This window comes from Sinohyriopsis cumingii, chromosome 13, assembly GCF_028554795.1.
Source record: "Sinohyriopsis cumingii isolate HCF-2022 chromosome 13, ASM2855479v2, whole genome shotgun sequence".
Taxonomy (NCBI): Eukaryota; Metazoa; Mollusca; class Bivalvia; order Unionida; family Unionidae; genus Sinohyriopsis; species Sinohyriopsis cumingii.
The window spans coordinates 34,993,653-35,016,993 of record NC_142973.1 but is presented as its reverse complement, the minus strand read 5'-3'; the positions used below and the strand labels follow the sequence as shown (position 1 = coordinate 35,016,993).

The window sequence follows — 23,341 nt, the reverse complement described above, 5'->3', positions numbered from 1 at the left end:
GGATTGCCCTAAAATTTTATACACATTCATCACGTGGTCTAGCTGGTCGTAAATGAAATTGGCGCAGCTTGCACATCCAGTATAGCCACCATAGTGGCCATTTTGAGTCTTGTTGTTGCAACTCCTCTTGAATGGATGACTATATTAACATAGGGTTTTCACTTATTAATAGACTTCTTATGATGTTTAGTTGGTCCTAATTGAAAATGGTTCCAATCTGATGTCCAGTATGGTAGTCAGAGTGACCATATTGAAAATCTTAATATCATTACTACTCCATAATGGATGACCATATCAACATGGGGTTTTCACCAGTCAACTTCTTATGATACCTAGTTGATCCTAAGTGGAAAAAATGCCATTTGTATGGCTGCTATGATGGCCTCTTGAAAATCATGTCTTACCACCATGAATGGATGGTCATATTGACATGGTGTTTTCACTTGGTCCTGAATGAAAATGGTACCAATCTGACATCCATTATGGCCACAACCACAGCTAATTTGAAAATATTTTTATCACTTAGGAATCAAAGATACTTTCAACACTTGGCAGTTGAAAGAAAGAAATAGTCTTATGATGAATTCCTGGAAATTCTTTTTAGCCAGTAGAGTTTCCGTCCCTTTGAAGGGTTCCTGTTATTGCTTTGAGTTCAATTTATGTCATCTTTTGAAAGCATCTCCTCATTGTTTACATAAATGTATATTTCTTTACACTTTTTAAGATCTATTCATCTTGATGGAGAATGAGGAAGGGTAGGAGAAAGAGAAAATAATACAAGAAAAAGAAAAATGAAATAGGCAAATAAAAGTTTGAATAACATAAATGTAATCAATTTAATGTGATTCATGTGCAAGCCTCGATTATGAAAGCAGTGCACTGGGGGTGGGGGGCTTTGTAGTGAGGGACTTCTGAAATATCTCCTTTTCTCAGCACATGCATAATCTTATAGTTTAAATAAGTTGATGCATCTTTAGTGGGAGGAGGCACTACAAAAATTAGGTTACAACTATCACTCTTTTTTAAAAGCAAAGCAGCATTTATCAGGTAGACAAGATCAAGCATCCATAAAATTCTTTTGTTAAAAGGTTTCTTGTATATTACGTGTGAGATGATCTTATGCGATATCATTAGAAAAGGTAAAATGTAAAATATGAACAGTTATACGTGTAATTGTGGTAAAAGGTTTAGTTCAGTACATATATTTGGAAACTTGAAATTTTTCTTCTTTGATATACCCATAGAAAATTAATAGTAATTTTATGATTTGTGGGGTTTGTTTTCAGAATGATGAACCAGGTGTCCCCAGATGCTTCTCATGATACATTTCTGAAGGTTGCCAATGAAATATTTTCTGATGGTCTTATAAGCTGGGGCCGCATCGTCACGTTGTTTTACTTTGGATACAAAATGGCAGTAAAGGTGAGTTTATTATTAAACTTGATTTATTTTACTGTCCAATTCATTTATCTGATATAAATTTTGAAACTAATAGTTAGATAAAAGTGATATTCAGATAAACAAATTTTGTCTGTGAATGACTTTGTTAGAAATTATTCCCATTTGTGGCATTAGACTATGAATGACTTTTTAAAATTATTTCGATTTGTGGCATTAGTCTACAAATGACTTTTTAGAAATTATTTTCCATTTGTGGTATTATTAACAAACTGTTTGTTTGTAGTAAGTGAAAGTTGTGAAATATTATTTTTTTAAAGTGTACTATATTGGCAAGCCTTGATTTGCAACCTAGTTTACATAGACCACTCCCAACCAGCATTGAACTTGCAAGGTGTATCAATACACCGACAATAAATATGTTAGTTTTACATACAAAATATTTGGTTTTATGTCTTGTTGAAAGACGTTCTGGTGTATATATCAATAGAGATTATACGCATAATTGCTGTCATGTTTTACAAGAGAATAACTGAGTCGATTGTTTGGATTAATGCAGATATCAAGTCTATTTCTTATTAAAATGGCCTCTTGTTCAGTCAGGCAGAAAGGTGACAAAATTTGTATGTGTAAATGGTAATTACTTTCAATAAAGTGGTTTGTTTCCAGGTGTGTCAGAGTAAAATATGCTTAGCCTAGGCTCAGCTTAAGAAAAAAAATTTTCTGGCAACAACAGGTAACTTTTTATTACCATCCTCCAACCAGATCAGATAAAACTTTCATATCCAACTTCACTGGAAATTTGGTGTTATGTATTTTTGAGGTAGTAATTCAGCCTTTTGTCAATTAATAATTTTTAAAAACAGTAGAGTGGAATCAAGTACTATTGTTGTATGAAATTATTTCGAATAGTTTTCTGAAAGAAAAAATTACTTTTATAAATAATTAGGTTGAGAGAGTTTCATGGAAGTATAATGTTTACCAAAGCAGCAGCAAATCTGGAATAAGAAGTGACACATTGGATACATGATTATATGAAAGAAATTTATGTATAATTAAACCAATATAATCTGACAGGTTAGAGAGTTATAGTTTGTCCTAGGCATCACTCAAATCCATGCAACAAGAAATGGCAACTATTGCTTAGCTCTTGTGTACCGGGGCCCAAACTCACATGGCCATGTGCTCTTCCCAAAAAAGGATGGAACAAGGCTGTTAAGGACTTGAGGGGCTTGAGAACTCGCCTGCTTGGCAAACAGAATTTAACACTCAGCTACATGTTTTTGTTTTGTTCTTGTTTCTGGAATAATTTAGCTTTTCAAGTAAGTCTAGCAGAATCAAGATGGGATCAATGTGCTCATTTTAATAATATAAAATTTCTTTTAAATGTGTAACACAAACAAATAAAATTGATACAAGAAAGTATGTTTATAGAAAGATTCTGTACCTTTTTGTCATAGAAAGAGGGGTTGTTTAAAGCATTAATTTGACTTGAAAAAAATTACTCTCCTCATTCCACATTATGGAGATGTCCATAATTCATAGATAACTTTCAGCCAGGACTTTCTTGAGAAATTTCAGGTGGGCGGAGGTCTATATATGCTGTTGTCCTTTTACAACAAATGGCATACATTTCTTTTATACTTGCTATAGGCAAGCTATCATACATAACTTATAGCAAGGACTTTGTGGACAGAGATCTTGATATACTGTTGTCCTTGAAGACAAATTTGATCATTTCACTTGCTCTGGACAAGCTACCACAGATAACTTATAATAATGACTTTGTGGACAGAGATCTTTATAATATATTGTTGTTCTTTAATAAAGGCTATAGATAAGACACCATAGATAACTTATAGTAAAGACTTTGTGGACAGAGATCTTCATAACATACTTTTCTTATTTGTAAAGGCTATAGACAAGCTACCATTAATAAGAGCCATTATTAATTGGGTCATCAACTTCATTGTCGACAAAGTTGCGCCTTGGATTATAGATAAAGGAGGTTGGGTGAGTAAAATGTATCATGTAAACATAATCTACTAAAATAAGCAGTCTGACATAATGTTTCTTATCTTTTGTAATCATTGATTTTTATTCCCCCCTTTGTAGTCATTGATTTTTATCCCCCCACTTGAGATTTGTTATCATTTGTGACAGGTGATTTATTTTCCCCTACCACACCAGAGATTTTGTATCTTGTGTTTTTTATCATTTATTTTTATTCCCCCACAATACCATACATCTTTTATGTTTTCTTTTTTTATTTTTGGCTTTTATATCCCCATCATACCTGAGATATTTTATCTTGTCATTTGTCATAATTAATTTGTATGCCCCTACCATGCCAGAGATCTTGTATCTTGTCATTTGTGATTTCAAATTTATACAAATGGTACTGATCTGCCATATGATTTGACAGATTCTGTTCATGAAATGATTCCATATTGGTACCAGTGGTGCTGATCTGTCATTAAATTTGGATGCCCTTACTAATAAAAGATTAACCTTTTATCTACCTTTTTGTCAAATAATGCCCAACAAAGTTTGACTAAATTTAACGGAAATTTGCTGGCTTTAGGATTTATACATTTGTTGCCAGTCTGCCATCTGATATGGCCACCTAAATTAATACCAAAATTTAAAGCATGAAAGGTTTTCAGCTTTTTACAAAGGATGGTTTTTTATCATCTGTTAATAAAAATAAACAGACTTTTACATTACTACTTTCAAAAACTGCTCTTCTAAATTTAACAGTGTCCTGGCATAAAAGCCATAGATTATAATGTTCAGTACAAATTGGATTGCATTATACCCCAAATTAGTCATTTTATTTGACAGACATGTGTCTAGCAGCATGAGATTCAGCTTGGGCAAATACAGGTTTCAAAAATTGCGAATCAGAAATTTGTTTATATGAGTGATAAACTGATTTTTGGGCTTTTTCCTTTTCCAGATCAGCTTGTTCTCTTTGAATCTTGCTTTCCTAGCACACAGATTATCTTGTTTTCTTTAAATCATGTTATTATAGCACACAGATCAGCTTGTTCTCTTTAAATCTTGCTATTATAGCACACAGATCAGCTTGTTTTCTTTAAATCATGTTATTAAAGTACACAGATCAGCTTGTTTTCTTTAAATCATGTTATTACAGTACACAGATCAGCTTGTTTTCTTTAAATCATGTTATTATAGCGCACAGATCCGGTTGTTTTCTTTAAATCTTGCTATTATAGCACAGATCAGCTTGAGCAGCAGAGAGGGTGAACAGACCTTTTGCTGGAATGTCATTTGTGAAAAATAAAGCTTCCTACGAAAATGAAAATATAAAGTCAGTAACAAAACCGTAGCCTCTAACTTACTGAGCATTTCTCTAATTGGGTTAGGTCTTTTTTTGTTACTTTACTGCTGTCATTCATGTGTTTTAAAAGGTAGGCACGTTTTGTTTACCGCAGGATGTTTTACTGAGGTCGCACCCTCTCTGCTGCTATAATTATCAGTCTTTCATCCAAATATTTTATCAGGACCAATATGTTATCATGTTTGGGGATCATGTAAATTCATTGTTATAAATCTGTGTAGAGTAGATTGTGCTTTTGAAAAGAAGATTTTGAACCTAATCATGCCCACATCCCCACTACACCAAAAGTCTGATGAATATTTCGCAGAGTATGTATATCAACTCCATTAAACACAACTAATGTATTACAGTTATCTCTGATCACTTTTGGAATTTGTGTATATCGCTGAGTAATGTAAATCACATCAGTGTTTTTATGTCGCCCTCTCTGCTGCTGATTGTTCTCTTTAAATCATGTTATTATTGCACACAGATCAGCTTGTTCTCTTTAAATCTTGCTATAATAGCACACAGATCAAAATAGACACTTAGTATTTGCCCAGTATGACATGGAAATGACTTTCCAACATAGCTGCCAAGTGTCCAGTTTTTCATGTATTTGCCCTGTATTTTCTACCTGAATATGTGTACAGTTCTTAAAATTAAAAATCTTTTTTTTTTTTTAAACAATTTTTTAAAGTAAATTTCTTTGCAATTTTCTCTTTAGAATGGGCATCTGATTCCATTCTAAGAGTAAATGTATTGCATGTATATAGGGATATAGAATTCTAAAATATGATTGGTTCATTCAAAGTCGAGGCTACCATCCATATTTGATTGCACAAAGTGGTTGTCTCATCACTGTATCTCATCTTCATAGTATCAACTTCTAGTCAAGTCGAAAAGGAAAGAAGAAGATTCAGAATGGCAACATGTGTATATTTGTGAATCCATCTAGTAGAGGAGAAAACTTTGTGTTTTGCAAATTGGGTAATTGTTATTTCTCTATTGGGCATGGAGGCTCCCATGTTATAAAACAGCATGAAAAAGCTAATAAACATCATCTTGCTGATTCATCATCATCAACGACACAGCCTGAATTTACAATGTTTATAAATACCATAGAGAACCTTAATGAAATTCAATCAGAAGTTCATTTCACTAAATTTCCTTTAGAAATGAACCTTCTTTTTCAGTTACAGGCAATTTATTTCTCACTCTTTCCTGACAATGGATTTCTCATGTGCTAGAATGAAAACAGTTCAGTAAACAAAATTGCATAGATTTCAGATCATCAATGATAAATAGTACATCCGATAAAGTGCACCTTGTGAATGGGCACCCGAATGGAACAGGGTGCCTCTTCAGAAGGTGCAAGAGTGTAACATGAGCAACTTTGATATTAAATAATTAAGTTGCTTCCTACTTTATTAATATTTGTTGATGTAGTAAATAGTTACATTTGCATTAAAGTTTTAAAAATCAGTATTTGTTCCTGAAAATAAGTATTTTTGTCATGAACAGTCAGTATTTTTGTGCTCTTGGTTTGGGAGCTATGTTCCAAACTTGATGAAAGAACTATTCAGGCTCCAAATGACATTATTTATCAGGATGGGAATAAAATGATTGTTACTCTTAGATATAGATAAATCTTCCAATTATTATCAACATTATTTTTTTCAGGATGGGAATAAAATTATTGTTCCTCTAATGTAGATAAGTCTACCAATTATTATGAACATTATTTTTATCAGGATGGGAATAAAATGATTGTTCCTCTTAAATATAGATAAATCTATCAATTATTATCAACATTATTTTTATCAGGATGGGAATAAAATGATTGTTCCTCTTAAATATAGATAAATCTACCAATTATTATCAACATTATTTTTATCAGGATGGGAATAAAATGATTGTTCCTCTTAGATATAGATAAATCTACCAATTATTATCAACATTATTTTTATCAGGATGGGAATAAAATGATTGTTCCTCTTAGATATAGATAAATCTACCAATTATGATCAACATTATTTTTATCAAGATGGGAATAAAATGATTGTTCCTCTTAAATATAGATAAATCTACCAATTATTATCAACATTATTTTTATCAGGATGGGAATAAAATGATTGTTCCTCTTAAATATAGATAAAACTACCAATATTATTGATGCATATCCAGGTTCAGGTTCTTCCAGTTGCAGGTAATATAACAGGTTGGTAATCAGTTGCTTCATTCAAAGTAGCAGGAGACTTGATCTTACAGATCTCTTTTGTCAATTTAATTATTTCTTCACAAATTTAATCAACACATTAAAAACCATTCATGCATTTCATCAATCAAAAATATTAGTTTTTGTAAAGATTGATGTGTGCAGTTGCTTTATAGTATTACATGTACTAGGATATTATATACAAAAGTACAAAGTTGCATTGTCCGCACCAAGTGTAGGGGTCTCAGACATTCTCAAATTCATTTAGACAGATTTTGAAAAGTAAATTTAAAGCAGATTCCTAACAGATTATGAAATCGATTTTATAAATAATGGAAAAGAAGACTAGCATAGGACATTAAACACAAGAAACTTAATTTTGTGTTGGATAATTTAAATATTAAATATTAGCTATTTACTTTAACAAACAGGCAAATGTAAAATAAACAGATATAGCCATTTGTAACTAGAACTTGTATGTAATATATACCTCACAAAACATCACACTTAATGTATAAACATAAACACATTACAGGATATAAACAAGGGCCTAATGGTTAGTAACTTATATTACACTGTCCATTCTAGAAATTGAAAAACGGGGACTTGATGGCCCATACCAAGATGAAGAGTGGGATTGTTTAGAAACAATCAGGGGTTGCCAACACAGGGGCTCGTATCGTTGCTTAAAATTGACCTGTCATACATGTACTATGTAATAACTACAATGGAGGACACTTCTCTCCTTGCTTGCATGACCTATTTAAGAATAAATGCTGATATTTCAAGCTACACTTTGCGTAGCTTAATAAATATGGTACCGATATGGATTAATATGCAAGAACAAAGTGCTGAATGGAATATTGTCCTCTCATGGTTAAATGAAAATGACATCCTGTATTTATTTATAACTTATTTTCAGTTGGCCATTGAGAAGGTAGTATTCCATTCAGGGCATTGTTTTTGCATATTAAGTGGGCGCGATCAGGGCCATGTCGAGCAGTACTGTGGGAATAAGATTTGGCATTTCTTAAAGGTATGATATCAAGTCAAATTTTTTAAAGGGATGTGCAGTCGAGTGCCCGAGCTAAATATCGGTACCAAATTTATTAAGCAATTCAAAGCATAGCTTGAAATATCAGTGTTTGTTCTTAGTCATACGAGCAAGGAGAGAAGTGTCCTCCCTTGTTGTTATTTTATAGTACATGTATGACAGGTCAATTATAAGCAACAATATGAGCCCCTGTGGTTGCCAATACCTTTTTCTGTTTCTTGTTTACTGAAGAAAATCAAAAACATATCATTAATACCTTCTCTAGCATCATGGATTTGTTAAATTTCTGAAATGAATATTAAATTTTCCAGCATTATATGCTTTGAATCAATTATTGAGTCAGAATGCATCACAGTTCTCTACAATTTCATTTTTTCTGCAAAATTAACCATCTCCAGTGGTTTAGTTGACAAGAAAACTGTAGTAAAACTGTACCAAAATTTTACAAAGCGACATAAACCCTTTAACTTAGAATTTGCCCTTTCAGTTTCATTTCTGCTTATTTTAAAGGACTTCATAGATGAAATCAAACTTGATAAGAAGCTTTATATTAAGATGACCATTTCACCATTTTCTGGCATAGTTTTAATGAGTTATAGCCTCTTTTTGACTTGTAACTTTTCTCTTTCATGCATTGAAACTTAATTTGGTTTGAAGCTTTTTATAAAGAATCCCTAGGTCAAGTCAGATTTTGGAGTTGTGGCCAATGATTGACTTTGACCCTCTCATTTCATCTTATTGGAAGGGCATCAGTAGCATATGGAGACATTTCTAGTTTTGATATATTATTAACTAATAAGTGAATGTGCAAAAAAAAGTTTCATAAAATTTTCTAAAACATTTTAGTAATGCAAAACAGACTCAGATACAAAAAATTGAAGTATGTGAATGTTGTTCATTTGCAATAAAGCAACACATTATGATCAATTACTCATGCCTCTCCATACACACGCATGTATTAGTGTGTATTTAATATTGCACAGCACCCACTGAATGGCTTGAAATATAGAATTCCAACTGTGGTAAATGATTGGGATGATTTGTATTTAATCAAGTCTCTGCATAAAAATAACCACATGTACAAAGGTGAAGTAAAATAGTTTGCATTTTTAACTAAATCATTACATATATACCAGTTGTACATTACGACATTACATACATTTTTTATCTCGATCAGTACAATACATTTTTATCTCAGTCAGTACATATTTACCACTTGTACATTGCATCCATTTTTATCTAAATTAGTACATATTTACCACTTGTATATTGCATCCATTTTTATCTAAATTAGTACATATTTACCACTTGTATATTGCATCCATTTTTATCTAAATTAGTACATATTTACCACTTGTATATTCAGGGATGGTCCTGGCTTTTAAAAAGCTGTCGCCAAAAATATCGCCAACCTCAATATTTTGTCGCCAATTTTCAAAAAGTGTCACCAGAACAAGTAGTGTACATTTTTTCAAGTGTTAATTTAGTCTATTAATGTAACAGCAATGAAAATTACAAAAGATGGGTTAGTTAATACTCTAATTACAACAAGCATTAACAAAATGTTACAAAGTGTTATATGAAGATCCATTGCGATTTGAGGGCTGCCAACTTGTTGAATGCAGTTTCAAAGTCTAATTTTTCACATCTGTACATGCTGATTCTCATTAAATTCTCGAGAGATGAGATGCAGAGTTTATTTCTGATGCCAGTTTTTATGAGGTTCATCTTACTGAATCCACGTTCACAGTCTACAGTGCTGACAGGTGACACCAGTAGTCTCTCAGCCGATTTTAGGGCTGCCAACTTGTTGAATGCAGTTTCAAAGTCTAATTTTTCACATCTGTACATGCTGATTCTCATTAAATTCTCGAGAGATGAGATGCAGAGTTTATTTCTGATGCCAGTTTTTATGAGGTTCATCTTACTGAATCCACGTTCACAGTCTACAGTGCTGACAGGTGACACCAGTAGTCTCTCAGCAGCCCCCCCTTATGGTTAGCTGCACAAAGCTTGTAGTGAATTGGTTCCTAAATCCCAAGAATGATCACTGAATGCTGTATAAATTTTCTCGACAAGCAAAGTAGGATCTCCATTCCCACGAATGAAACTTACATGAGTCAACACCTGGCAATATTGGACCGTATATATAAGCATAAATTCACACCCAATTTAGGGATTCTTTCACTCCTGTATTTTGAGAAATAAATAATTATTATTAATTATGCAAAACTGTTTTTTTTTGCTATTTCTTGTTGCAGAGTTTAAGTCTCTAAAGCCGTAACACGGATTGATGGCAAAAGGAAAAGATCAATGAGTAAAATGCTGCACTGGCGACAGATATAATTGTGATTGAGATTTTTTCCATTTGCTTTGTATTTATACGCAGTAGTCGGTACTTCAGATGTTATCAGTTTTCTATGAAGGTTCAGCAAAACTATTGTATTGGTATATGTAAAAAAAAAAAAATAAATCAACAGAAGGATTAGCCATTCAATTAATTGTATCTGTTCTATTCACGTCTTCAGAAGTCGGTCAGTTGTAGGTATAGTTCGGTAGCATGATTGACTGTATCACAGCATACAGTACTCAGCCCAGATGTCAGCATAAGCAGATTATGATGTAACAATGCACTGTAAAGATGGGGTTGTCAATACGAACAAAGGATCGTTTGTGTAACAGATTGCTTCCAATGCATTGCTTAGTCAAGTTTGTGGCTTCCTTTCATTCTCCCTTTTAATTTATCCAGTCCAGATCCATGATTGTATGTACAAATTAAATAACCAAAAAGTCTGTCGCCAAAAGAATCGCCAGATAGGATATTTTTGTCACCAATAAGGAAAAAATATCGCAATTTGTGACATTGGCGAAGCCCAGGACGATCCCTGTATATTGCATCCATTTTTACCAGGTCCCACAAACATTCACTGTACTTCATAAATGACTAATCAGAGGTGTTTATTTAAAGATACAAGTCACGTTGTGAATGGTTGTACATGTATATCAATAATAATGTAATTGTTGAATAGCTGTTTTTATTCATGTAAGCAACCTTGTCCATGTGCACTATGCAAGTAATGCAAAGATCATTTCCTGGCATTTTTCTCTCAAGAAGATGAAATACATTTGGACTAAAGTAGTTGGGTATAGCATCTGGCATCAGCTAATTGCTGTCCATTTGCTCTCAGTATGTCAGATGTATGCTTAGCAGAACAGGAAACCTGTTCTTTACTCAGCCAGTGGATAGACCTTTCCAGCCAACACCATATGTTGTCCATTTGTTCATTCATCCTGATTATATCCATGTAAACAAAGTATGAGGCAGTTAGCTTGTCTCTCTATCCATCACAATTTTGTTTACTTACTATACCCAAGAACCCTCAGAGACATCTTCATGAAACTTGTTTGCTTTTGTGCCATCATTAAACAATGTGTTCTGTAAAATATGGAATCTGATTTAGCATTTTAAATTATCCCCATCTTTATTTCAAGTTCAGCCATTACACATTTATTTCATCAATATCTTCAAGAAAACTGGTATGAAAATTGTATCATTACATCAGCTTGTATTCCATAAAAAATTCTTCTTTGTCTGATCAGTACTTTTTGAGTTATCTCCCCATTATGTCCTCATTGTATTGTTACATGTCTAAGCTCTTACAAAAAGTAACAAGAAAAGAGTGAAGACAAGAAACTTTGTAAAATTTAACAATTAATTTATTTCCCTAGAAAAACAAGGTAAAAATGAGAAAAAGAACTTACGGTTTTTGAATCAAATCCAAAATTAATCCAAGAATTAAAAAATAGAAGACCTATTATTAAACAGTCCTAAATTGAGTTCAAAACCCAATCAAATCCAAAATGGAAGACAATGACGTCTTTTGTAACCTGTGAAGTGCTGCAGTGTCAACGGTCTCTTGTGGAATCACAGAAAACATTATTCCAGTTTTGAATTCTGTATAAAAAGTTTGATAAATGTCTTTGTCCAAGAACTAATTTAGAGCACTAGTATTTCCAGGGAAAACAATTTATTGAAATCCAAAAAATTTGAAAAAATATAAAATAGTTAGCCCAAACGAGATTCAACATAAAATACCTTGATGTCTCAAGTATTAAGGAACAAATGACAGTTCTTTCTCAAAACATTAGTAATAAGTCTAAGATGCAAAACAGAATCCCAGATGAGGGTCACATGGTCATCTTTCCAGAACAAAATATAAGCTTTTTACGTGCCTAACATCATGTACTCCCAGTATGGCCTTGGCTGAAATCAATGGTTTTTACTCTGGGAAAGAATCAATTTTTTTTTAAAAAGGTTGTTTACCAGAACTTTCACTGTTTCTGAATCAAGGTCAGGAACTAGGTCAGCATTAGGTACAATGTCTCTATAAAGTTGTTTATATCAAAAATATTTTTAAAAATCTGTCAGAACTGAACTCTATTCTGGACAATATCAAATCCAGTAAACAAAGTGACATTACAATAGCATGCAATAGAATTTTTAAAAATGTAAAAACTAACAAACAAATAATTAAATCAAATATACATAACAGTATGTACACTTCATATCTTGCAATGACTATTTGATAAGCACTTGCTTCCTGAAAAATCCAGAACCAGTTAAGGATTAGTGGTTATTAAAAGGGTTAATTAACTAGTCGTGCCAGATGAACAAAGAAACCAAGCACATGGAAGAAGCTCAAAGTTGAGTACAAGTGTCCCCAAATATTTTCATCAGGAAGAAAAAGTGAACTTAAATGACCACCCAAAACTTAGTCCAATAAAAAATGTATTACAAGAAATTATTTAGGCTATCCAAACTTACAATGTCCTAACATCTACGGTAAATAAGTTATTTCAGATTTTGAAATATTTTGATTGGATTTAGCTCAGATGTGATAAATTTGGATTTAAATCCAGTGAAATTATTTTTTTACAAACTACAAGCTAAAATATGTTCTTTGCTTTACAAGCTAAAATATGTTCTTTGCTTTACAAGCTAAAGTATGTTCTTTGCTTTTTGGTATATTTTGTGGGATCTTTTCAGGTTGTACTTTACCAAGCTAACATGTTTTATGACATTAATCAATCATTCATGGCTAGTGGTCCCACTGTTTGTTCAAGTTAAAGGAATATGCAGGTGCTTAGTAGGTAGATGATATGGTGGAACTATTAATCGGCAAAAAAAGCATTAAAACAAAGTTTTTCAATTAGTGAAGTGGTCCCTCAGTATACAGATGTTCCTGTTATAACAGGGGCATTGTCGTTAAACCCATGAAAATGGTCAGACTTTATTTTATTATTGCTATCATTCATATTGATATATTTCTCTTTATTCTATTTCATAGCCTTTTGAGAACGATTTACATTGTAATTTCACCTTAAATACTTTATTTGTGTTGTTTAATTGTTATGTATATTTATTCTATGTACCTAACCTTTGTTTATCATTTTAAGTTGTAAATAGGGTGTTTACATAGCATGTGAGTTTGGAACATTCAAGGCTCAGTCCTGTTTACAATTAGATTGGAACTTTCCATTGGAGTGATTCACATCTGGGTCAAGTGAAATTATGTACAAATAAGGATTTGATAAATAATTCATTGCTATTTTCTATCAGTTAGTGGGAATCTATGACCAGAGTTTGCAGTTGTGTTGTTGATATCACATATTATTCAAGAGGAATTATTTATTTAGATTATTTAGTATAATATTACTAAAGTGCTCATCCTTATGCACTACTTTGGTATTATTGCAAACTCATTCAGAGACTTCGACTAGCTGCGGAGTGTTGGGAAAATGTGCTGATATTTACAGTGAAAGAACTCAGAGGCAGAAAGAAACAGAGCTATACATATGGTCATTATGAATGTACATAAAAAATGAATAAATTTAGCTTTCATTATTGTGTTCATTTCCTAGTGTAGCAGAATAAGTTGTGCATGTGACCTCGAAATCAAGATACATTGAGACCTAGACAAAATGACATTTGCAAATTTGAATAAATATTTTGGAGTTAAATAGCAAGTTGATGAAGATTGTAATGAGATTCAGAAGAGTGCTGAAGCTGCTAGAACTGATAGTTCAGATGGAACAGTAGCCAAGTGTAAGAAAGTGTTTGATGCCTGGCTTAATGTTTGGAATAAGACCTTTCCTTGGATTGGCAAAATTCAGTCTCATTCTAATGGATAGACAAGAGCTTTATTTCAGTGGTGTAAAGACTTTGGAAAATTAAATTCAACGACAACCACTGGTTCTTCTGATTTGGACATTTGGCCACTTCAGGTATGCCCAATATGCTTATGGGACTGCTGGTGGGACTCTTACTTTTACCAGAATAGGAGCCCAGGACTCCAAGTTTTAAAATTCTGGTGAGACCTCGGTTGCTTAAGTTGTCGGTTTCACTTCTTTTCTATAACATATGTGAAGATCTAGAGTTGTAACATAAGGAGACTGACTTGTTGGAGCATCCCTTGGTATAAGATCCCTCATTTATAAAGTAAGTCACTTTTATGGATCTCATATGCAGTGTTATAAAGTGGGAGAACAACATTCTATTAATATTTCATGTTTTTCAGGAAGCCATCAGGGAATATTTTGGGACACCAGGAGGTCAGGTCATAGCCATTTTAACTACAGGTGTCCTTGTGTGCGTGGGAATTTATCTGTACCATTCAACAGCATAGTGGACCATTATGTTATATAGTTAAGCAGTCCTTCACAAATTACTTGTATAGAAGTTGTTATCTTTGGATTTAGGACACTTTTTCTGGTGTTTCAGTAGATAAACTCAGATTTTGCAATGATAAGACTTCAACAAATTGCTGCTGTTTTATGGGATGTACCATGACTGAAATGACATCTATTACTATTATTTTGTCAGGAAACAAAGAATGGTTTCAAAATTGTGCATTATCATGTAATATGTGCTGGACACAGGAATAGTTATTTGTGAGAAACAATTTTATTCTAGTTAACTTTCATCTAGATTTTATTATAGGTTATGGTAACCAGTAGGTGGGTCATGACTCAGCATTCCATGAGTGATCATTTCGTGTATATCACTTATCCATCTATTCAACTTATCTTAATTATTATAGTCATCTGTGCATTGAAACCATGTACATGTAGTACCAATCCTTCAGGATTCATAGGGTTGTTTTACCTGTGTAAAGATCATTGCCTGTAGTTCCATACCTTTATTGAGCAATTTTTGTTTTATTTGTTTAATGTTACAGCTGCAGGGATTTTTCTAGGGTTGGGGCCAGGGTCTATTATTCTGGGGAACAATAAATCAGTTTGGAATGAAATTTCCAGAAGTAAATTACTTAAATTTACAATTGTGCATGATTTTGAAAAGTTGTTTTTCTTTTGTGAAATGGCCAGTAATAATTGGCCCCTGAGATGACCCTATGATAATGATGGGCAGGGACTATATTTTATACAATTTGTGTATGGATAGATATTACATATACATTTGTAGTGCAATTTTGAGTTAATTGTATTAGAGATTATGTGTAAAATATATTTGCAATTACTGTCAGGTACTGTAATTAATATTCCATTTTTAATATCTTGCTAAAAATGTTGATTGTATAAAATATACATCAACTTCCACATTTTCTACCAATATGTGAATTGAATACACACTTGTAGTAATATTGTTGTTGTAGATGTTTTTAGTATAAAGTCAGTTTTCAGAGCTTGGTAGGCTGTATATGGTGGCCAGTATAACTGGTGGAGGAAGTAGTGGGGAAAACCCTAGTAAGAACCACTGACCCAGTGAATGCTACTAGCAAGCTTTCTCACATACCAACATTGGTTTAGCCTGAGACTCGAACCCACGTAGACAGATTTGAGATGACAGTGATCAGTGAAGTCAAACACTTTAAACCACCTGGCCACCCATGTATCCAGTAGTAATATTGTAAACTACAAATAAAAAAGGTATACAGTCAGAATAAGGCTGTAACATTTACCAAATTTCCAAATATGTACATTGCATACAATAACTGAACTGATGATGTTTAATCACAATGATTTGAAACTCAACCTTAGCCCTAGTCTACACATCAGTCAGTTTAGGTAAAATATCCCTAGGATACTGTGATATTGTTTCAGACTGATACATATGTGCACATAATGAAGAAAGCAATTTAAAACTTAATCTTATAGATCAAAGGTTCTGTTAAAATGTTTTTCAAAGGCAAATGGAGGTTAAAGGAAAATCATTTAATCAACCAAATGTGTAATATGCAATACAACCGGTTTTCATCAGTTTTGTGTGAAAATCATCCATACTTTAAGAAAAGAATTTACAGAAAAACTACTAGCTTCTCTCAAGCATATGTATGCAAATATATTATTTAATTGGGACAGTTAGTTCCTGCGTAGCTGATAGCCACATAGATAATTGTTTACATGCAAATATTTACAGTCAGTAAACTAAACTCAGATGTAAATATTGCAGGAAGAACCAATGAAAACCCAGGAAAGAACCACTGGGTTCTATGTAAATGTTGCATATTTATCCATCAAAGAAAAAAAAGTTCCTTACTAAATCTCCTTACTACCGATGACTTACTACCCATAACTTGCAAGGATGCTAACTGCTAAGCACAATCAACAGAGGTCTTTATGGTCTGCATATTTTAAGTATCTTCTAGAGTCTCAACAGTATTTTCTTCATTTTTCTGATTGATCACAACTGTGAGTTTGGGAGTGTGCTTCTAATAAGAATTAGTGTTCACCTTTTACCTGGTTATATAAGGTACAAACAGGGGCCCTGAGTGACCGAGTAGTCTAAAGTACTCGCTGTTACGGATCACTGCCATCTATCCTCTGTCAGCTTGGGCTCGAATCTCGGGCTACGCCTATGTGGATACGTGAGAAAGATTGCCTGTAGCTTCTTGTGGGCCAATGGATCTTTCCTGGATTTTTCCAGGTTCTTCCTCCACCATTTATACTGGCCACCTTGTATAGCCTATCTTGTGCTGAAAAATGGTGCTAAACCCTATAAAAAGAACCACAAAAGTTACAAACAATTAGCTGTCTGACTTAGTGCAAACCTTTGACACGATTATATAAGGTACAAACAATTAGCCATCAGAATTAGTGATAAAATTTTACTTGGTTATATAAGGTACAAACATTTAGCTGAGCGGACATCTCAACTTTTCTGGTGAGATCAGAGTCTAAGACTGAGTCTAAGATGTACACAACAAAATGTCAGCATATAGCACTTCCAAAAAGGGGTTATCTCCCCCTTATTAGGAGCTGTTCCAAAGCAAAAGGCATATACATAGGACTAGAGACTAAAACTCTGGGTAGTACTGACTGTGGAGAAATAAATTAATTATAACATTATGATTTATTGATGTTAATCTGATGATATTTACCATGCCATCATGTCCATGACAGTATGTTGTTCCTGCTTCTGTAAATTGCAGAACATTTATTCCAGTTTTATAAGAAAAGGGTGCAGATGCCTTTTTTTTTGACTGGAATGGAACAATAAATTACACAATTCTGTTAAACTGTTTCTATATAAACATTAAGACCAAGTTTAGCCCCGAAGATCATTTCAATTCTTGTGTCAACATAAACACATCTCAGCTTTGACAAAACTTTGAGTGCCTTTTCCTACATTGATAATTGAAAATGAAAGATTTAGAAAGAATAAAATCATTAGATAGTGTATGCTGTGTGATAACCATGATATTGTAGATGTTTATCATTTGTATTTAATATATTCAGTATATACCAGTATGTAAACTTTTTTAAACAGTACTTCTTTAAAAAACCATCTATGTACAACTACATTTTACTGTTAACTTAGAGTAATAAGAAAAGATTATGTACGTTAGCTAAATTTATTTTTGAAACATTTGAAATAGGAGATATTTCAAAGAAATGATGGTGGCAGAAAAATTTACAACAAAAAAAAACTAAGTTTATAGATTTTATAACAAATTAGGGCAGTAGTGAACTTTCCAGAGAATCCAAATCCCCAAAAAATCAAATGTTATGAAGACTCTAAAAATAGGGATTTATTTAATAATGACTTTGTCCTTAAACAAATGTGGCTGGAATATTGCTGCAAAGTTGAAATGTGTGTGTGTGGATTTTTAACATGTTTCCCATCATATCACTACAATGTCTTCAGTGTGGCAGTTTATAGTAATGTTGTGCACTGTGGCTTGATGCCACAGACATGTAGCATCATGTCCCACCTAATCAAATTATCCTGACAACTGGCCAACCAGTCTTAACACCAGCTGAAATGATTTGATGGTTACAGGCTTCTTTCTTGCATATTTGATTTAGAAAAAACAAATAAGATCAAAATGGCCAATTGTTAAAAATCCTATAATTCTAAAGTTGAAGTGTGAGTTTGTTTGGTAAAATTTTAATAAGTAATGTTTGCTGTCATGTGTCATTAATAGTATCTTACTAAACACAATTGTTCTTAGGTTTAATAAACATAATCTGGCCATTCATCTTGTCTGTACTGTTTACTCCTGGTTATCTTAATTGTTATTTCCTTAAGACACTGTTTCAGAAATACTGATAGATAATTTTGTCTGTTGACATGAAACACGTTCATGCAGCAAAATTATGGTGGTAAAAAGTGATTTATGTCAAAGTAGTTATCGACAGTTTAATATGAACTCATTATGTTTAGGTCATGCTACTGATGTATTTTAACTGTTTTTTTATTGTAATATGTACAAAAGAGACACAAGGGTTAAAAAGCTCCATAAGTGGCAGAATAAATAAAACAACAAATGTTGTAGACTACTTAAAACTGAAGACTTGTTTTGTTGTCTCAACTTCTCTAGTTAGCAGCTTGTCAGCAGTGTTCAAAGTTTATTGTGTACAGCTGAATGTGACAATCTACTATAACTCTTGTATTAATCTCTTTAATGAAAACACTAAATTCCATTTCCAAACTAGCAGAGCTGTGATTGGTCAGGTAGGTGGACCTTGATCATCTACTGGGCACGAAGTGTAAGAAAACTAATGTACAGTAAAGATCACATGGTTTATCAATTCTCCCTGCATCATGGAGGTGTGGGGATAGAGAGGATTAGAGAAAAGAGAGATTGTACTCTTACCAGTCCAACTTGATGGATTACAAACTCTACCTTTAATATGTTTTCTTCTTTTAGTTTCATTGTTGTGATGATAGTTTTAAAATTGTTTCAACAAAAGATTTACTGACTGATGGCAGTTATTCATCAATGTATTTCAGCATATTACATTCATATGTGTGAAACAGAAAATTATTGACGAATTTTGTTTAATGTTTTTTCAGTCCAGTATTTAACAAGTGAAAAATAAATGGAGAATATATTTGTTTTAGTACATGTACAGATATTTTACAAGTAGCTTAATGTTTCCACTTCACAAGTGAAATATATCCCAATATCTCTTTAAAAAATGGAGATTTTCTTTTTATCATAAAAGCTGTTGATTTGTATGGGTTTTCTCTATTATGTGCCAACTTGATTAACAGCAGCATTACTTCATCTATAAAAAGTAGTTGCAAATTTTAAAATAATTTTGGGACAGTTACGTTTACAAAAATTTAGGTAGTACACATCATCAGTCATGCATAAAATTGTATATTTTGTCTAAATATTTACTGTATTCATTTGAAATTGTAGACGTTTTTATTTGTGGTATCTTGAAAATACAGCGGTTGTGTCTGACAGACTTCAGAGCTTAACTTCTTTAAATAAAAGATTTTGATGATTGTGAGTTTACCTGTAAGGTTTTTTGGTTCTTCACTTTGTTTCTACATTCAAGTGTAAATTTGTATGTGGCCTTGTCAATCTTACAGTCTGACTCGGCAGTGGACACTGTATCCAATTTTTTATTGTCACTTAATTTTGTTTTCCAATCAACACTAATCAGTATCTCACGTATTCATCAATTTCAAACATTAGTGTAATACGAGTTAAAATTGCTACTTAAAAATTTGTATTACTATATTTAATCACAACTTTGTTTTGGGTTTTTTTTTCTAAACACTATTATACCATGTCATATGTAGAGTATTACAGGTATACCTACAATACTCTGTGGGTCACACATAGCAACAGGTCATGAAAATTCAGTCACTGAAAGTTTCCATGGTTCATTTAGAAAACTAATTAATACTTGAAGTCTACTTTTACTGTTTGGAGTTTGTTGTTCTGCATTTATTGGTTGTACCTCGTTGATTGCATAAACATACATTTTAGGGTCTGTAGTTGTCACATTTTAAGATCTCTACATCCTGATGTGGAATGAGAGAGAGAAGGAGCAGATGAATAAAAATGAAATAAATATGGAAAAATGGGTCTGAATAAAACACATAATGGTAGATATACTTTCTAAATGGAAAAAAGTAGATTCAGAAGTTATATCACCACTGTGGCAATAAAAGAAGTATCACCACTGTGGTGATATAATTTTTCTCTGACTGATATATTTCAGTATCTCACTTTGAAATATGTAATAAATCCTTATAATTTCACCTGTGATAATACAGTTTCCTATATGCCATGTGACACTTGATTGTGTGTGCCTTTAGAAATTATACTTGCAGCAAGGAAAAGAAGCATAGAATGAGCTTGAAAATTTATTACCTTTCAGGCATGGAAATTATTTTTTGCTAAAGATATTTTACTTGCCACTTTTGGCTTCTTTAAATCTTCACAGATATTTAAAAATCTTGTGTACCTATAGATCCGCAGTCTTCGATAAATGCCTTCAATCATTGCAGACATTGTTGATAATAGGTGAATATGTTCATAACTATTCAGTCATGCTCCATTGAGTTTTACCAGTTATACCTATTCAGTCATGCTCCAGTGAGTTTTATTACCAATTAAATCTATTCGGCTATGCTCCAGTGAGTTTCCCAGTTATACCTATTCAGTCATGCTGCAATGATTTGTACCAGTTATACCTATTTAGTCATGCTCCAGTGAGTTATTTCCAAGTTATACCATTTTCTTTGGTGTTAAATGCATGTACTTTACATTCCTGTCTGTACAAAAAGTCCCACAGCTTTTGATGAACTGTTCAGAAACTTGGCAAACACTATTGGCATCAGGTGAACCTGAGCATATCCATCTGGATTTTATCTCTCATGAATGTTTTTTTATATGTTCAGTCATTCATGCATGCATTATTCCAGCAATTGCTTTATTAGGCTTGCACAACTCGTTCAAGGGGCTGGGGCATCCATGTCTCATGGATACAGATCATCCCTACACTTCCACCAACCTAGATTAGAGAAACCTGTCCACAAAAGACAAAACTTTGTGACCCTTTTAGTTGTCAGGTTTCAGTATAATTGCTAATATGGCTGATGATTGAGGTTTTCAGGGATACCAGTTGTTTCTTTTACTGTGTTATATAGAAGAGCTATTTATGATTTATTATCTGAAATTAGTTGGAACTTCTTTGCTGCCATTTTATGTGTGCTTGATTGTTGTACTTTACCAGCCTTCTTTTGCTTAACATCAAACCACTTGTAGTAAACTGTGACATGTGATTAGACAAATGCATGCAAATGTTAAAAGAAATAAAATTATCCTGACTAAAATAATTGTATTTTCATTCCTTATTCATGGAAAATAAAATGTTAGCCAAGGTTTAAGCTTAGGACTTATGTTTTTGAAATGAATTTTATTAACATACATGTCACAAATTTTCTTCAGTTTGTAAAAAATCAGTAAATCATGTTTACATCAATTAATGTAATCAAGATTAGAGTTGAATAGGTTTATTGGAATTATATGTGTAATAAACTACCAAAGCTTGTAGTTGTGTCCTTTAGTTTTGTGGGCATCATGATGGGCACGTTAAAGGATTAATAATTTTTTAGACAGTTTATGGCTTGGTACTTAATAGAATAGTTGACCATGTTGAATTGTTTTCACTTTGCTTTAGTAGTTTATATACTGAATTATTTTTTATTTGTACTCAGAAAAATATACATTATGGACAAGTGCAAAAGATGACTGTATGCTTTCTTTGAAGTTATTGCTTCATCACTGCTTTTACTAATTATTTCAATAGCTTTGTAAGGGGATAGCTTACTACCATTGTATTACTGTTTTAGCTTATTGTCTTGCAATATGGCCAAAAATTTGCTTTGTAGCTTTTAATAATGCTTTGTGTCTGTGTAGTTATAAGTTTGCCGATTAGATTCACTCAAAGTGATCTCACAGTATATGTCCATGTTTTGCAAAGAAAAATAAATGTGCTGAATACAGTTTTCTGTATATCATATTTTTTGTTTATTTGTTTTGTCCACAATTATCATCAAGAGGAGAGGAAGAAAGGGTAGCCTTGTATATGTAATGGTTTGTGCTAAAGAATCGCCTGCATGTTGTTACATGCCGCTAGCTTCTCGTGGGTATTCTTTCCAGGGTTCTTCCTCCACCATTAAAACTGGCTGCCATGTATAGCCTATCTTGTGCTGAAAAATGGCGTTAAACCCCATTACAACAACAACAACAACAAACATGTTGTTACTTATTTAGGCTCTAATAAATAGTAACAAGAAAAGAGTGAAGACAACAAGCTTTATAAAATTTAACAAATAATTTATTTCCCTAGAAAAACAAGGTACAAATCGAAAAAGAACTTAGTTTTAAGAATGAAATCCAAAAATAATCCAAGTTTTAAAAATTATTAGTCCAAGCAATATAATGTTCTAATGAATTTGAGTTCGAGTTCAAATGAAAATCCAAAATGGAAGATGATGACATATGCTATAGCCAGCATAGTACTGATGTGTCTACAGTTCTTTATTGTACCACAGAAAATATTACGGTATTTGAATTCCGAATAAAATTTCAATAAATGTCTTTGTCCAAGAATTCTGTATGAGCACTTAAATATTCCAGGGGAAAAGAATTAATCTTTTAGAATCCAAATAATTTGAAGAAAAATTAAAATATAACTTCAACTGGTCACAACAGAAAAAAACATCTTTCAATGTCAAAGGTAAAATGCCCAACTGGCTGGTTCATTCAAGAAAACAACTATACAGTCTAAGTAAGACACAAAATAGATGCCCATTTGAGGGTCACTTGATCACTTTCTAGAAGCTATTTACATGTCTAAGGTCACATACTCCCAGTCAGCCTCAATTTCACTCTTATCAATCCCACATTACAAATGAAAAATAAAAAAAAGTTGTTTACTTGATTCTCAATCAAGGCCAGGAACTAGGTCAGGTTTTAGATACAAAGTTCTGTTTTTAGGTGTTTACGGCAAAACAGTCAGGTCAAACTAATTTCTGAAAAATGTAAAATTCCACTAA

At 32.7% G+C, this 23,341-nt stretch overlaps 1 protein-coding gene across 3 annotated transcripts in view; it reads left to right on the top strand.

Moving 5' to 3' along the window:
- The window catches only part of LOC149785191 (apoptosis regulator BAX-like), a 40,692-nt gene extending 18,397 nt beyond the window's left edge, over positions 1-22,295 (top strand). For 2 of the 3 annotated variants that reach the window (XM_089978993.1, XM_089978994.1), the window contains exons 4-6: positions 1,287-1,422; positions 3,313-3,411; positions 14,592-22,295. In XM_089978993.1, the coding sequence (XP_089835119.1) occupies positions 1,287-1,422; positions 3,313-3,411; positions 14,592-14,699 (343 nt within the window). In that variant the 3' untranslated portion in view covers positions 14,700-22,295. The remainder of the gene's footprint in view (positions 1-1,286; positions 1,423-3,312; positions 3,412-14,591) is intronic. The other variant, XM_089978995.1, reaches the window with a different exon arrangement.
- Positions 22,296-23,341: the final 1,046 nt, after the last annotated feature.